This window comes from Aspergillus caelatus (assembly GCF_009193585.1).
Source record: "Aspergillus caelatus strain CBS 763.97 unplaced genomic scaffold BDV27scaffold_57, whole genome shotgun sequence".
Classification (NCBI taxonomy): domain Eukaryota; kingdom Fungi; phylum Ascomycota; class Eurotiomycetes; order Eurotiales; family Aspergillaceae; genus Aspergillus; species Aspergillus caelatus.
The window spans coordinates 120,412-133,138 of NW_022475320.1; the positions used below are offsets into that span (position 1 = coordinate 120,412).

At 50.0% G+C, this 12,727-nt stretch overlaps 4 protein-coding genes across 4 annotated transcripts; 3 read left to right on the forward strand and 1 right to left on the reverse strand.

Annotated features, from left to right (window-relative positions):
- Positions 1 to 1,421: 1,421 nt before the first annotated feature.
- On the forward strand, positions 1,422 to 3,650 carry BDV27DRAFT_143914 (putative phenol 2-monooxygenase; the record flags this gene model as incomplete). Its single annotated transcript, XM_032070178.1, has 6 exons — positions 1,422 to 1,453; positions 1,515 to 1,728; positions 1,793 to 2,262; positions 2,318 to 2,352; positions 2,406 to 2,635; positions 2,694 to 3,650. 6 exons carry the CDS (start codon positions 1,422 to 1,424, stop codon positions 3,648 to 3,650), a joined length of 1,938 nt encoding a protein of 645 aa, XP_031929178.1.
- A 449-nt stretch (positions 3,651 to 4,099) lies between these two features.
- On the forward strand, positions 4,100 to 5,190 carry BDV27DRAFT_156283 (D-isomer specific 2-hydroxyacid dehydrogenase family protein; the record flags this gene model as incomplete). The annotated part of the gene is made up of 2 exons (XM_032072297.1): positions 4,100 to 4,616; positions 4,691 to 5,190. 2 exons carry the CDS (start codon positions 4,100 to 4,102, stop codon positions 5,188 to 5,190), a joined length of 1,017 nt encoding a protein of 338 aa, XP_031929179.1.
- A 162-nt stretch (positions 5,191 to 5,352) lies between these two features.
- Positions 5,353 to 8,618, forward strand: BDV27DRAFT_125860 (OPT family oligopeptide transporter). The gene is made up of 2 exons (XM_032066431.1): positions 5,353 to 6,382; positions 6,441 to 8,618. Exons 1-2 carry the CDS (start codon positions 5,492 to 5,494, stop codon positions 7,980 to 7,982), a joined length of 2,433 nt encoding a protein of 810 aa, XP_031929180.1. The 5' UTR covers positions 5,353 to 5,491; the 3' UTR covers positions 7,983 to 8,618.
- A 78-nt stretch (positions 8,619 to 8,696) lies between these two features.
- BDV27DRAFT_125862 (SH3 domain protein) lies at positions 8,697 to 11,381 on the reverse strand. Its single transcript, XM_032066432.1, has one exon. It carries the CDS (start codon positions 10,886 to 10,888, stop codon positions 8,813 to 8,815), a length of 2,076 nt encoding a protein of 691 aa, XP_031929181.1. The 5' UTR covers positions 10,889 to 11,381; the 3' UTR covers positions 8,697 to 8,812.
- Between the last annotated feature and the right edge of the window lie 1,346 nt (positions 11,382 to 12,727).

The window sequence follows — 12,727 nt, forward strand, 5'->3', positions numbered from 1 at the left end:
TTTCTTCAAAGTCAATTGCTCCTTCTAATGAGGCTATCCGACGTTGAGTGCGGAAGGAATGTACTATATACCCTAAAATGCCTCCGTAAATTGTCTGACTTTTACAGTTTATTTCCACGATACTCCTTCTAAATGCGTACCTGCACATCCTTCGAACTGTTTCAGAACATGGCTCATTTTGGGGCGGAGAATTTAGCCCATTTGTTCTAAACTACTCCTACAATGTCTGAGATGATCTCCTAGGGCTAACTCCCTGAGTCGTCGGGACGAATTTCTAGCCACATTTGTATTACTTCAAGAGATTATAACCGGTCTCTACGGATTTTAGAAAGAATAGTTCTTAGCTAATGAAGGTATACTATAAGAGATGGCATGTAATGCATACCAACCATCGATTCACTTGGTCCATATATCGGAAAACCTGGCACCGTACTCAACCATCGACGCTGCTACGAGCTGATAGAGAAAATCAAATGGGGGTAGGCGCGTATCTGCCATGATTGCAAGTAAAGGTACAAGGATCTCTTTGTGTGTTGGTTCTTTTGATGTACAATAAGGACTTTTACATATTAGTACTTATGACCTGACTCTTGGATGCTACACATAGTTCGAAAGATATATTAACGGGTAAGCCCGGATGCCATATATATATGCTTGTGGTATCACCAACTTATAACTTGCGATGATTGCTAACACGGAGCCAATGAAGAACACTCAATCTGATCCTCTCTGGACAGAAGGAGGTACAGAGAACTTGGCTGCAACGTAACGAGGGTCATGAGAATGTCAAATCCACTATTCGCCAACACTATTTGACACTTTCCCAACAAAACATAATAAATTCTGCGGGGAGTGGGATCTACATATGAAGATACTAATTCCCGCTATTATACCAGAAACAGGCCCCGTTGTGGTTAGTCGGGTGTTGCAAGGGCTGCGCTTCGATATATCCCGGAGAAATATATACACGCCCTAGTTTTCTCTACGATGAGGATTTGCAGAACTAGAAACTCTTGGCCCTTGGGACTCTCGTACCATTAGTGGCTAATCCGTCTAACTAGGTTGTATAATGTCTGCTTGGATTTCTAACTTCAAAGAGACAATAGCATTGCATATGGGTCTGTCGTGAGATTACGTGTCATGTTCTGGTGAACTCGACTGGTCTAAACTGGTGGGCCTCATGCAGGTCTGCTTTAGACCGCACTTTGTACCACCCAATTATCGCTTTGTAAGCGGAACGAGGAAATATCTCTCTGCCGACTGAGAGACTTGCTACAATACCTCTGATTAATAGACGTCAAGTCAATTGCAGGATGGATTGGAAGTTATAAAAGCCCAATTCGCGACAGCGGATAGGCAGAAATTCAAACAGACAATACCAACCATCTACCAGCACAGATTGAAGCTCAATTGCCTTCACCATGGCTCCTGTGACTGAATCTCACACCGATGTGTAAGTTCGGTTGGAAGACCTGGATATTTGCTTCTTCGAAATATTGATCATTGTTGGTTAGACTTATCATCGGTGCTGGTCCCTCTGGCTTAGCCGCTGCATATTGGATGGCTCGTTGTGGTGTCAATGCTCGCATCATTGACAAGCGTGCCACTAAGGTGTTCCGTGGCCATGCCGATGGATTGAGGGCTGGAACATTGGAGCTCTTTGACAGCATGGGGTTTCAGCACAGAGTCTTGCATGAAGGTGTGGAAATCACCGAGTTCTGCTTCTGGGTCCGCTCCATCTCTCGTTGTTGATTCAATCCTGGGCATCGTAACTAATACATGTGCCGAGTAGGCGCCGGACGAGAATGGAAATCTGAAGCGAACAAAACAGGTTCGCAGTGAAAGCCTCGACAGTGCACCCTATCGCATGCATGGCTTGAGTCAAGGAAGAATCGAGCGTTATATCCTCGATGCGATCAAAGACAGCTCCAACCTTGTGGTCGAGAGAGGTGTCGCTGCCGAGTCGCTTGAGTATGATGCAAGCCTCGAGAATAACCATGAAGAATACCCGATCACGGCCAAGCTGAGGACACTCACTGAAGAAGAGCTAGGTGCTGCTTCAACTTATGGTGGCTCGCAGTCTCTTTCTCGTGACAATGTGGCACCGGACGACGTGGAAGACCTCACCCCGGGAAGAAAGCACGAGCCAGGTACAGTCGAGGTAGTTAAGGCGAAGTATCTCATCAGTTGTGATGGTGGCCGCAGCTGGACCAGGAAACAGTTGGATATCCCCTTCACAGGTTCCACAACCGAGCACATATGGTACCATCTTCCCCAACTATCCGAGACTTTCTCGTGACTGACGGATTTACTGCAGGGGTGTCCTTGATGTGGTTCCTATCACCAATTTTCGTAAGTCAATAGCTTCACTTACAGCACGAGCTGCATAACTAATCCAGGGCCAGCCGATGTGCGCCGAGCGGCGACGGTGTCAAGTGAATTCGGAACACTCCTCGTCATTCCACGAGAGAGGCAGCTGGTCCGTTTCTATGTCCCACTAACAGAGGTCGATGCCTCCTCGGGGCGGTTTGATCGATCTTCCATTACGTTGGACATGATGCGAGAAAAGGTACAACAGATGCTGAAGCCGTTTCAGTTTGATTTTAAGGTTTGCGACTGGTGGACTACATATCAGGTATGCCATTTGCGTGGATTTATCTTCAGGGTACTATCGTACTGAACATTTGAATCAGATTGGTCAAAGAATTGCCCAGAACTTCACCAAAGGTCGCATATATCTCGCTGGTGATGCGGTCCACAACCATTCCCCGAAGGTAGGACTGGGCATGAATATAAGTTTGCAGGACGGCTTCAACATCGGCTGGAAAGTGGCCCTCGTCGCAAAAGGAGTAGCTCATGCCTCTATCCTTGACACGTATGAACCCGAGCGCCGCCGGCTCGCTGAGATGCTTGTAGATTTCGATCGCCGCTGGTCGCCGCTGTTCCTGAAGCAACAGGGAGGCTCTCCTCCGGACGCGCACGCAAAGTTCGAAGCCATGAAGGAGATCCTCGACTCGGTGGAGCCATTTGCCGAAGGCCTTTTGTCTCATTATGGAGACAGTCCGCTAGTCCATAAAAATGGGCAAAAATTAGCCAAAAACCTTTCACCGGGAGAAAAACTCATTTCAGCCAAGGTTCGCAGCCAAGCTGATGGTATAACCCGGTGGACTACCTGGGTCTTTCAGAGCGATGGTCGCTTCCGTATATTGCTCCTCGCTGGTGATGTACGAGCAGAGGAGCAGAAGCATCGGGTGCTGACCTTCGGCGAGTACTTGGCATCCCCTGATTCGGTTTTACGGCGATTTTCGCGCAAGGCTGTGAAGCTTCATGCGACTATTGATGTGGTTACCATTCATAGTGCGCCCGTGGAGGATGTGCAATTATTTGACTTCCCCGAGGCCCTACGGCCTTTCGATGACGACAACGGCTGGGAGTATGACAAAATATGGGGTGATGAGAAATGCCATTGGGACTTGCAGTGTGATGGAAGGGTATATGAGAAGTGGGGAGTTGATCGACTGAAAGGTGCCGTTGTTGCCCTGAGGCCGGATCAATATATCGGATGGATTGGAGACTTAGAGGACGTTGAGGGGCTATCAAAATACTTTGAAGGGATTTTCCGGACCCCCAAACAGAGAGCTCTCCTATAAATGCCTGATGAGAAGTGGGTGGTCTACCGTTTCTCAACAGTAGGCCTAAATTAGGGATGTATGTATATATATATATATATCTAGAAGGAGGTACAAACTAGACTGTGGCCATATTAGGAAATGGCAGATACATTATCCATATGTTTACCACAAAGCCTACAACCAGGTAATATTCTATGCAGTCCAGATATGCTTAAGCAAAGAGAGAGATTAAATTTCCCTGGCATTTATGGTTACTACTCCGCACGACTTAATTGTTGCTTAGGTATCACTGTATCAGACCCACCGGAGAAATGTCAGCCTTAGGGCGTGCGTGTGTGTGGCCATTTAAGCGTGGGGTTGCCGAACGTATAAATCCGACTTGAAAGCCTCGGTCCGTCAGTCGACATCGACAACGCAAATAACACACCAAGTGATTCATAGCAGTAAAATAACCAAGCAAGCAAGAGATGAGTCCTCCACAATTGCCAAACCACCACCACATGGTCGTTCTGCAAGGCGACTTTGTCCGGATTCCAGAGTTCAACCTTCCCGAGCCCTATACGTTCACAAAGACAGTGTACCCCCAAACAACACTAGCAAATCTCCATGAAAGAATTTACGATGCCTCTATTCTGGTCTTATGTGCATTCCCCATTGATGCGACCGCGCTCTCCGAAGAGAAGTCCCCGCATCTCAAGCTCATTGTGATCGTGGCATCTGGCACCGACTGTGTCGATCTTGAAGTATGCAGAAAACGGGGCATTGCTGTGACTAATTGCCCGGGGGCAAACATCGCCTCTGTTTCTGAGCATGCCATGGGTCTCTACTTTACGACGCGACGGAGGCTTGCGGATATGCATGCCCAGACCCGGGCTGGAGAATGGCAAAAGCAGACCCTAATGTTCCGGTATCTGGATAAATACGGAGATCCTCCCTTGACGTGTGAGGACGAAGTGGTGGGTATTATTGGAAATGGTGGCGTAGGTATGATATACCTTTCAAATGACATGCTTTGCTGCTGCCTTCTCTATGCCAAGTATTTCTGACGGGGTGTACAGGGAAACGGATCGCCAATCTTGCCCGAGGATTAGGTATGAAAGTCTTGATCTCTGGACGTAAGAATTTTGGTAGTTCTATTGGTCCAGAAGGTGAAGATAGGACACCTTTCGATACGGTGATCAAGGAGAGCACGGTACTTTTCCTGGCAGTTCCGCTGCAGGAGACTACTCGGAACCTTATCTCGACTCCAGAGTTGGAGGCCATGTCCCATCATGCCATCCTGATCAACGTCTCTCGGGGTGGTGTTGTAGATGAAGAGGCACTGGTTAAAGCTCTGCGAGAGAACAGAATTGCTGGAGCAGCAACCGATGTATGCGTGAAGGAGCCTGCTGGACCTAATAACTCTCCTTTGCTGGCGGAGGGCACGGAGGATTTAAATTTGGTGGTGACGCCCCATTTAGCATGGTTGGCACAGAAGACCGCTCAAGGTTATTCGAAGCTGTTCAAAGATGCCGTGGAAGGATGGTTCACAGGGAATCGGTACAATGTTGTGGTATAGAGATGTCCATAACAAAGTAGATAATTGAAGTTGTCTTATCGGTGCACAGTGACATCACCAATCCGGGGAAGGCTTATCTTATCGCCGGCGCTTAGTCATTCATAATGGTGCGGCTGGACTCGTGATCGTCAATGTGATTTATCATCACCCACTCCTGTCACTGCCATCTCCCTTCTCGTCTCTTATTTACTTGTCTATATCCTTGTCATTTTCGTTATGGACTGTTGAAGCTTTCTGTATCTCAATTGTGACGGTGGTATCTGGAATGCAGGGCTGAGGGGTTAGTGTTGCGGTCGACTTGATGAACTACCAAACTATCAATATGCCGGACAACGCCTCTAAAGGTGCTCAATCGGTGAATACGGCGACTGGGGATGGATCACGCTTCCGAGATTCCGACGATTATACTGGCGAGAGGTTAGATAATGCCGATGCTGGGTTTCTCTCGACCTCTGTACCGGAACGCTCGCCGGTCACCTCCGCCCAGAGCTTTACACCCAGATCCCTTCTAGTTGGCCTCATTATCGGCGCCCTCATCACATTTTCGAACACATACTTTGGGTTGCAAACAGGATGGATTAGTACAATGGCAATGCCGTCGGCATTGATAGGATTTTCGGTCTTCAAAGTGCTCTCTAAGCATCTTTCTTATCCGTTTACCCCCATCGAGAATGTCCTCATTCAGACGGTGGCAGGGGCGGTTGGAACAATGCCACTAGGCTGTGGCTTCGTTGGTGTTATACCTGCCTTGGAGTTTCTTATAAGGGACGGTGAAGACGGGCCCTCTGGCGACGGAGGCGTTGGAGAGGGTGGACCGCTGAAACTAAGTTTCTGGAAGCTGGTTATCTGGAGTCTTGGGGTATGCTTGTTCGGTGTTGTATTTGCCGTTCCCTTGCGAAAAGAGGTCATTGTTCGCGAGAAGCTCAAGTTTCCTAGCGGTACAGCATCAGCGTTGATGCTGAGAGTCCTTCATGGAAGCGGACAGAGTGATGAGAAAGGAAAGGGCAGGGTGAGTGATGATATGGGTGTGGGGAGAGATGAAGAGGAGGAGGCGCCTATTCTTTCTCGTGTATCTGAGGAGAGCGGTGCCTTACTGAGGAAACCTACCTTGGAAGAGGAGAACAGTGACAAAAAAGATTGGAGGTCGAAGATGCGCCTCTTGGTTGGCGCGTTCGCAGTCTCTGGTGTTTATGTGAGAACCAATACCACCTCCTCTGGCTAACATAGAGCTCATGTACTAATGAATGCAGACGTTGTTTTCATACTTTGTCCCTCAAGTTCGTGATATTCCCATTTTCGGACTTTCGTTAGCGCAAAATTGGCTATGGACTCTCAATCCATCGCCAGCATATGTTGGGCAAGGAATTATCATGGGGCCTTCGACCTGTATGCATATGCTCTTTGGTGCTGTTTTAGGTTGGGGTATTTTGTCCCCATTTGCCAAGGCCCGCGGTTGGGCTCCTGGTCCTGTGGACAGCTGGGATGACGGAAGCAAGGCCTGGATTGTATGGGTTTCTCTAGCCATTATGCTCGCTGACTCGGTCGTTAGCCTCGGCTGGCTAGTGCTCAAACCAGCTGTAAAGAATGCCCCCAAACTGAAGGCCAAGCTCCTCTCTAGTCGTCTTTGGCGCCGGATTTCCCCGCAAGGCGCAGGGGAATCTCATCGCCATGATTATATCAGCTATTCGGCATTGAGCCCCATCTCTGAAGAATCCTCTATGCCAAGCCACCCCCCTGCTTTGCTAGCAGGAAGGCGCGCTGGAGCTACTGATGAGGAAGATGCCCCTCCATCTCAACTTATCTCCACAAGAACAGTGATCATCTTGCTGCCTCTGACACTGATATTGAACGTTGTTTGCATGCACTTCGTCTTTGGTGATGTCATGTCCCCATTGCTTTCCAGCCTTGCAACGCTGCTGGCTGTTCTTCTATCTATAATGGGTGTCCGTGCCCTCGGCGAGACGGACCTGAACCCGGTATCTGGGATTAGTAAACTAACGCAACTGCTTTTCTCTCTCGCAACTCCCGCCTCCCACTTTTCCCGGCGCACTGCATTAGTCACCAACCTTCTTGCTGGCGCAGTATCCGAGTCCGGTGCCCTACAGGCCGGCGATATGATGCAAGACTTGAAGACAGGCCACTTACTGGGTGCAAGCCCAAAGGCCCAGTTCTACGGCCAGATGATCGGCAGTCTAGTCGGCGCCGTGTTATCAACAGCAGTATACAAGATGTACGTGAACGTCTACGAGGTCCCGGGTCCCATGTTTCAGACCCCAACAGCATACGTCTGGATTTTCACAGCCCGCCTGGTCACAGGTCAAGGTCTCCCCCCAATGGCATGGGAAGCCGCCTCGATAGCCGGAGCAGTTTTCGTGGTCATCACTATTGTGCGTATGGTCGGTACGTCCAGCATCGCCAACGGCGGCAAACGCGACGCCACAGCCTGGTGGCGATCATATATTCCAGGCGGTATCGCCGTCGCCGTCGGCATCTTCAACGTCCCCTCATTTACCCTTGCTAGAGCTATTGGCGGACTGATCGCCTGGTGGTGGTCTCGAAAGCACGCCAAGGCTCAGGACCTTGAACCTCCCACTCAATTAGCCAACGAGGGAGAGCCCCAGGGCGCAGATACCAGAAATCCCGCGGCAGGACCCGCGCCCGGACACATTATCAAAGACGCTGATGCGGCGTCCTCAACTGTCGTGGTTCTGGCGTCTGGTTTGATCCTAGGAGAAGGTATAATTAGCATCGTTAATCTTCTTCTGGCAAGTGGAGGAGTTCCACACCTTTAGATTAGATAACGACCATTTCTCTGGGAGTATGATTTATATCTTCCGTTGCTTTGACAGTGGCATGAATACAAGCATATCATTGCAACTGCATGTTAGTTTTGAGCGGGCAGACTTTGTACTACTTTGATTTTGTGGATTTTGAAAAGTACGGGTTTATTTTACATCACATAGATACACTAGATACTTGTGGTCCTTGTGCAGGGTGAAAGGACTGAGCGAAGGGCTATGAACTACATTAGCAAGGGGTACTATACGATTATACACTGTTATTATTCTCCTTTATTTTCGGGCTCTTTATTTGACATCAACACAGATATTAGAGAGCATATACCATCATGGTTCACTGTTCGGTTTGAATGGATAAAATGCAACGTGGACATCGGAGAAAGATTAAAGCAGGTAAAATATATTGTAGTAAAGAAATAGGGTAATCACATAAAGTAATCCAAAAATCTCTGGTTTCATGATTCAATAGAAAGAAATCTTACAAAGTTGGGTATATTCCGTCAGGTGAGATATGTGCAGGCACTTGGCAGTGAAGGAAGAGACGGAAGAGAACACAGACAAATCCTCATGAAAGTGGTCTGCGAATGAGACGGAAGGGTCATACAGAATATAAGTTAAAGCAGGTGGTAGAAAAAAAAAAAAAAAAAAAGAAGAAACAAACTTGGGGAGTCGATAGCGGGGACATAAGGCGTTGTGACTTTGGATAGAGCGCTTTCGTTGCAGGAGCACATGATATCATAGCAGTCTCGTACATATTAACGACAATGCCAGCCGTTGTCCCCGTGGAAATCGACGATCATTGGTCTAGCGCGAACGCCCATAGCTCACTGGGGTGGCATGTTACTTTCCGGGGCGGGAGCGGGGGCTGGGGCTAGGTTTGGGATTGCTGGCAGCGCGCCTGATGGAGGTGGGGTTCTAGGAGCAGCCAAAGGACTCGGCCCTGGTGACCCGGCGGTGCGTGGGACTGGTCCACCAGTACTGTTGCTACGTTGCCGCTGGTTGACAGGCATCTCCGGTCGTTGCATGCCTGGGGGACCATATGGACCCGGGCTCATCGAGCGAGGCGGCATTGGTCGAGGGCCTGGCCCTGGCGAGAATGATCGGGGAGCAGGGGGAAACTGAGCAGGGGACATCGGGCGCTGTGGATGAGGACGCGGTGCCTGAGGCCCAACATAGCCAGGATGAGCCGGAGACATGGGACGTGCTGGGGACATAGGACGCGCTGGCGACATCGGGCGAGCAGGAGACATTGGGCGTCCACCTGGTGGATAGAAACGAGGATTGGGCATGGCACCAGGAGGCATCGGGCCATTGGGTCCCATCATTGGTGGACCACGTGGGCCGGGGCCAGCCCCCGGAGGTGGTCGAGCTCGAGGCTTCACAGGGCGAGAAGAGAGACATGAACGAGGGGCCACACCTTGCTGTGAATGGTCCATTCTGGTACAGAGAGCCCACCCGTCATCGTACTCATGGAGAAGCCGAACAAGCTGGCCGACATGAAGCTCCAATTCATCTTCCATGGAAGGACTGAAGTCCATCTGTACGCGATGCACATTGAGAGGAGCTGGAGGGGGAGGTGGACCCTGTTCAGAAGGGCCAAAGGCAGGAACTGCAGCAACAACAGGAGGAGTAGAACCAGTTGCTTCAGTGCCGTCTGGAGCATTGACAGGGCTCGTTTCCGCACGTTCAGGCTGAGAATCAGCCTTCGGCTCGGAGCTTTCAGGTTGACTAGGATGATCATTCTCGGTAGACTTGGAGGCAACTGCAGCAACTGCAGCACCTCCAGCCGCTGCAGCCACCACCGCACCTGCAGCAGCCGCTCCCACAGCGGCTTCAGCAGGAACCGGATTTGAAGGCGCCATGGTCTCAGGGGCAGTTGGAGGGGTTATCGGTCTGGCCACATCATTGGGGGATGGCGCCTCCGCCTGGTTGCTGAAGGGATTCACCGGGTCAGTAAAAGGATCCGAGGTGCCTACATTCGACTGCGGAGTGTGGGGTGGTGAGACATGTTCCGTGAGGTTGCGCGAGGCAGCGGCAGTTGCTCCAAGAGTTGCGCCTGCACCAGCCGCAGAGAGAGCTCCTGTGGAAGAGGGGGTGAGATCAGGTGCAAACTGGGTCACCGGTCGAACGTTGAGCTGCGGTGGATTGGTAGGAGTCATCGGCTCAAACTTTGGCGGAGGAGGGGGAGGTGCTACGCTGCTGGCAGCAAATGCTTTCTCATTTTCGGGCTCTATTTCGTCAATTTTCTGGCCCTGCTTCTTTTTGCGCATGAACAAGAAAATGAGAGCCGCGATTAAGCCGACTCCCAGAATTACACCTATCGCAATGCCCGCTTTTGCACCTCCTGTGAGGCCTTCAGTTCCAGAAGCTCCAGGAAGAGCGGTTGACGAAGCAGCTGATTTATCCGAAGACGACGTATGCGTGGCAGCAGCATCTTCCAATCCAGCATTGGACAAGGAGGAAGTAGAGGAGGTAGCTGTTGAGAAGGTAGTCATTGCGGTAGGGGTGTTCTTCTGATCGGTCGTGGATGTCTCTTTCTCAGTTGCCTTGGTAGTCTGTTGCGTCTTAGTAGGCTGTTCCTTGGTGGTCTCAGTCGTCTCGATCTTGGTGGTGGCTGTTGTTTTCGTCTCCACTGCCGTAGTTTTCTTCGTTGGTTTCTCAGTCGTAGTTGGTTCTTCCTTGGTAGATGTGCGACTTTGTTGAACGGCAGGACCAACGCCGACTGTGGGAGCCGCGGTCTTTGTTTTTGGGTCTTCACCTGTCACATAACCACCTACAGGACCGTCAAAGTCTGCGGAAGCAGTTACATAAACCACCGTGACTTCTTGTCCGTTATCGCCATGGTCGGGATTCCGTGCCTCCAGGCTGGGGCCATGGTTGTGATTATGGGCATGAACCATGGTTTGTGTCGTTTAATCCACCAGAAGTCGAGATACCATCCACTGAAACCCAGGTCAATTTTGGCTCAAACGACAGAGCAGGGGGACATATGCTGTTGGCGGCACAAAGATTGAATAGTCTGTCGTCCTTTTACTTTTCCCAGGAAGGCCACGACGCTTGGGATGGCGTGGTGGTTGCCGATTGTACTTGTAGACTTGTAGAATTGATATAGTTCAAAAGAATGTATGGGGGCTTGCCCAGTAAATGCACGCGAGTAGATTTGGCTTTGATTCAATCTCGCCAGAAGAGCCGGCCGCGTGTGAAAGTAAAAGTGGCGCAAGCGCGTTAAGGAATGAGGAATGTGAAGGTGAGAATGATAAAGAATGGAAATTGTCAGCTATAGCGCTGAAGTGGCTGGTTCCCAGCCGGCGCAAGTCGATAAAAGAAGGACAACGAGCTTCCAGGCCGTACGATGTGAACGAAAGGAAGGGAACCCAGCGTGCGGGATTCCCAGGCGATTGGGTAGAAATGAAAGAAGGACTTGGAGAAGAGTGTAAGAGGAGAAGAACGACAACAGATTGGGGGATATTTGGGAAATCAGCCAAACATGTTGAATACTCTTCGTCCTAACCCTACCTCGCAAAAATACCGGTAATTACCGCGGTGGTTCCCTTGGCTGCAAGTAAACGAAATGAGATCAAAGCTTATGGAGGTTAATGAGGGGGAACCCACCCAATCAGGGTCTGGTATCCGCTGGTATTGGTCTGACGACGCTAACCCACTGGGGCGGGGGATTATGCCGATAGCCCCACTGTTTGCCGGCTGCTACTGGCTCTCACTGGCTCAGATGGGAAATTGAGCTGTACGGTGCCTGGTTATCTGACGGTAAATACGGACACGAGGGCCATGCCGAGTCACCCGCCACTGTTATTCGAGCACAACTCGATCCCCATGCACGAGCGTCCTTGGGCTGACGGGCAGTATGGTATCGTACCGCAGCCAACAACATGGACGCTGCATCCAATCATCCTAAATTCTCTATAATTGGGAACTTTTTTTCCATCCATTCTGTCCTCCCCACCCCTTTTATTTGATTTGGCTTTTTGTTATACCTGTTCCTGTCCCAACGAACCGCATCAAAACACAAGGAGATGCCCCCCGTGCTTCTCGCGGTATGATAGAATGCTTACATATACAGACATACATATATCGAGATCCGACAATGCAATGGAAAGTGGCCGAGGTCGCTTATTCGGATTAATCTGGAGAAGATCGACCACTGTTCAATATAACGGGACCCGTGATTTTAATTAGCCAAGCCTCTCGCTCCTCCGGCCTTTCCTAGTGGCATCCACTTATCCCCGAAAGACGTTGCATTGATCCTCTTCGCTGAGTCTGCTCTCGCCGTTTCAGCCTCGCGTGGCGGATTTCTTCTCTCATACAACAAAATAATTTATGAGGTGACAGGGGGAAAGAGGAGATCAATGCAATTCGCAATTCACAATTCATTCACTTGCATGAAGCAAAGCATGGAAAAAAAAGGGGCAAGACAGAGTTTCTGCAGGAATGTGGGCCGCAGGGAGACCTTAAACTGGGGTTCCTGAAGCTTTCGTCGTTCTTTTTCCTTTCTTTTCTTTTCTCATCGCACAAAAACCATCAGGCAATCATCACGTGAGCACATGTAATCCACGTTGAAGATGAGGGACTCCCCGGAGGCGAACTACCGTGTAGTTGGCATTTCATTGAAGGTGGAGTTTTACCGACGGCTTTTCTTTTTTTCCCCTGTCGGTCAGTGCCGACCGTCCTCGCTCTTTAGGCGTGATCATCTCTCGATTTTGAGCCGTCAAGAATACTGAAAC

What these genes read in the sequence shown, in the direction of transcription:
- BDV27DRAFT_125860 (XM_032066431.1), top strand. Translation starts at nt 5,492, where the DNA reads ATGAACTACCAAACTATCAATATGCCGGACAACGCCTCTAAAGGTGCT. An exon ending in TCGCAGTCTCTGGTGTTTAT is followed by an intron (nt 6,383 to 6,440) that starts GTGAGAACCAAT and finishes TAATGAATGCAG; the next exon opens with ACGTTGTTTTCATACTTTGT.
- BDV27DRAFT_125862 (XM_032066432.1), bottom strand. Translation starts at nt 10,888, where the DNA reads ATGGTTCATGCCCATAATCACAACCATGGCCCCAGCCTGGAGGCACGG.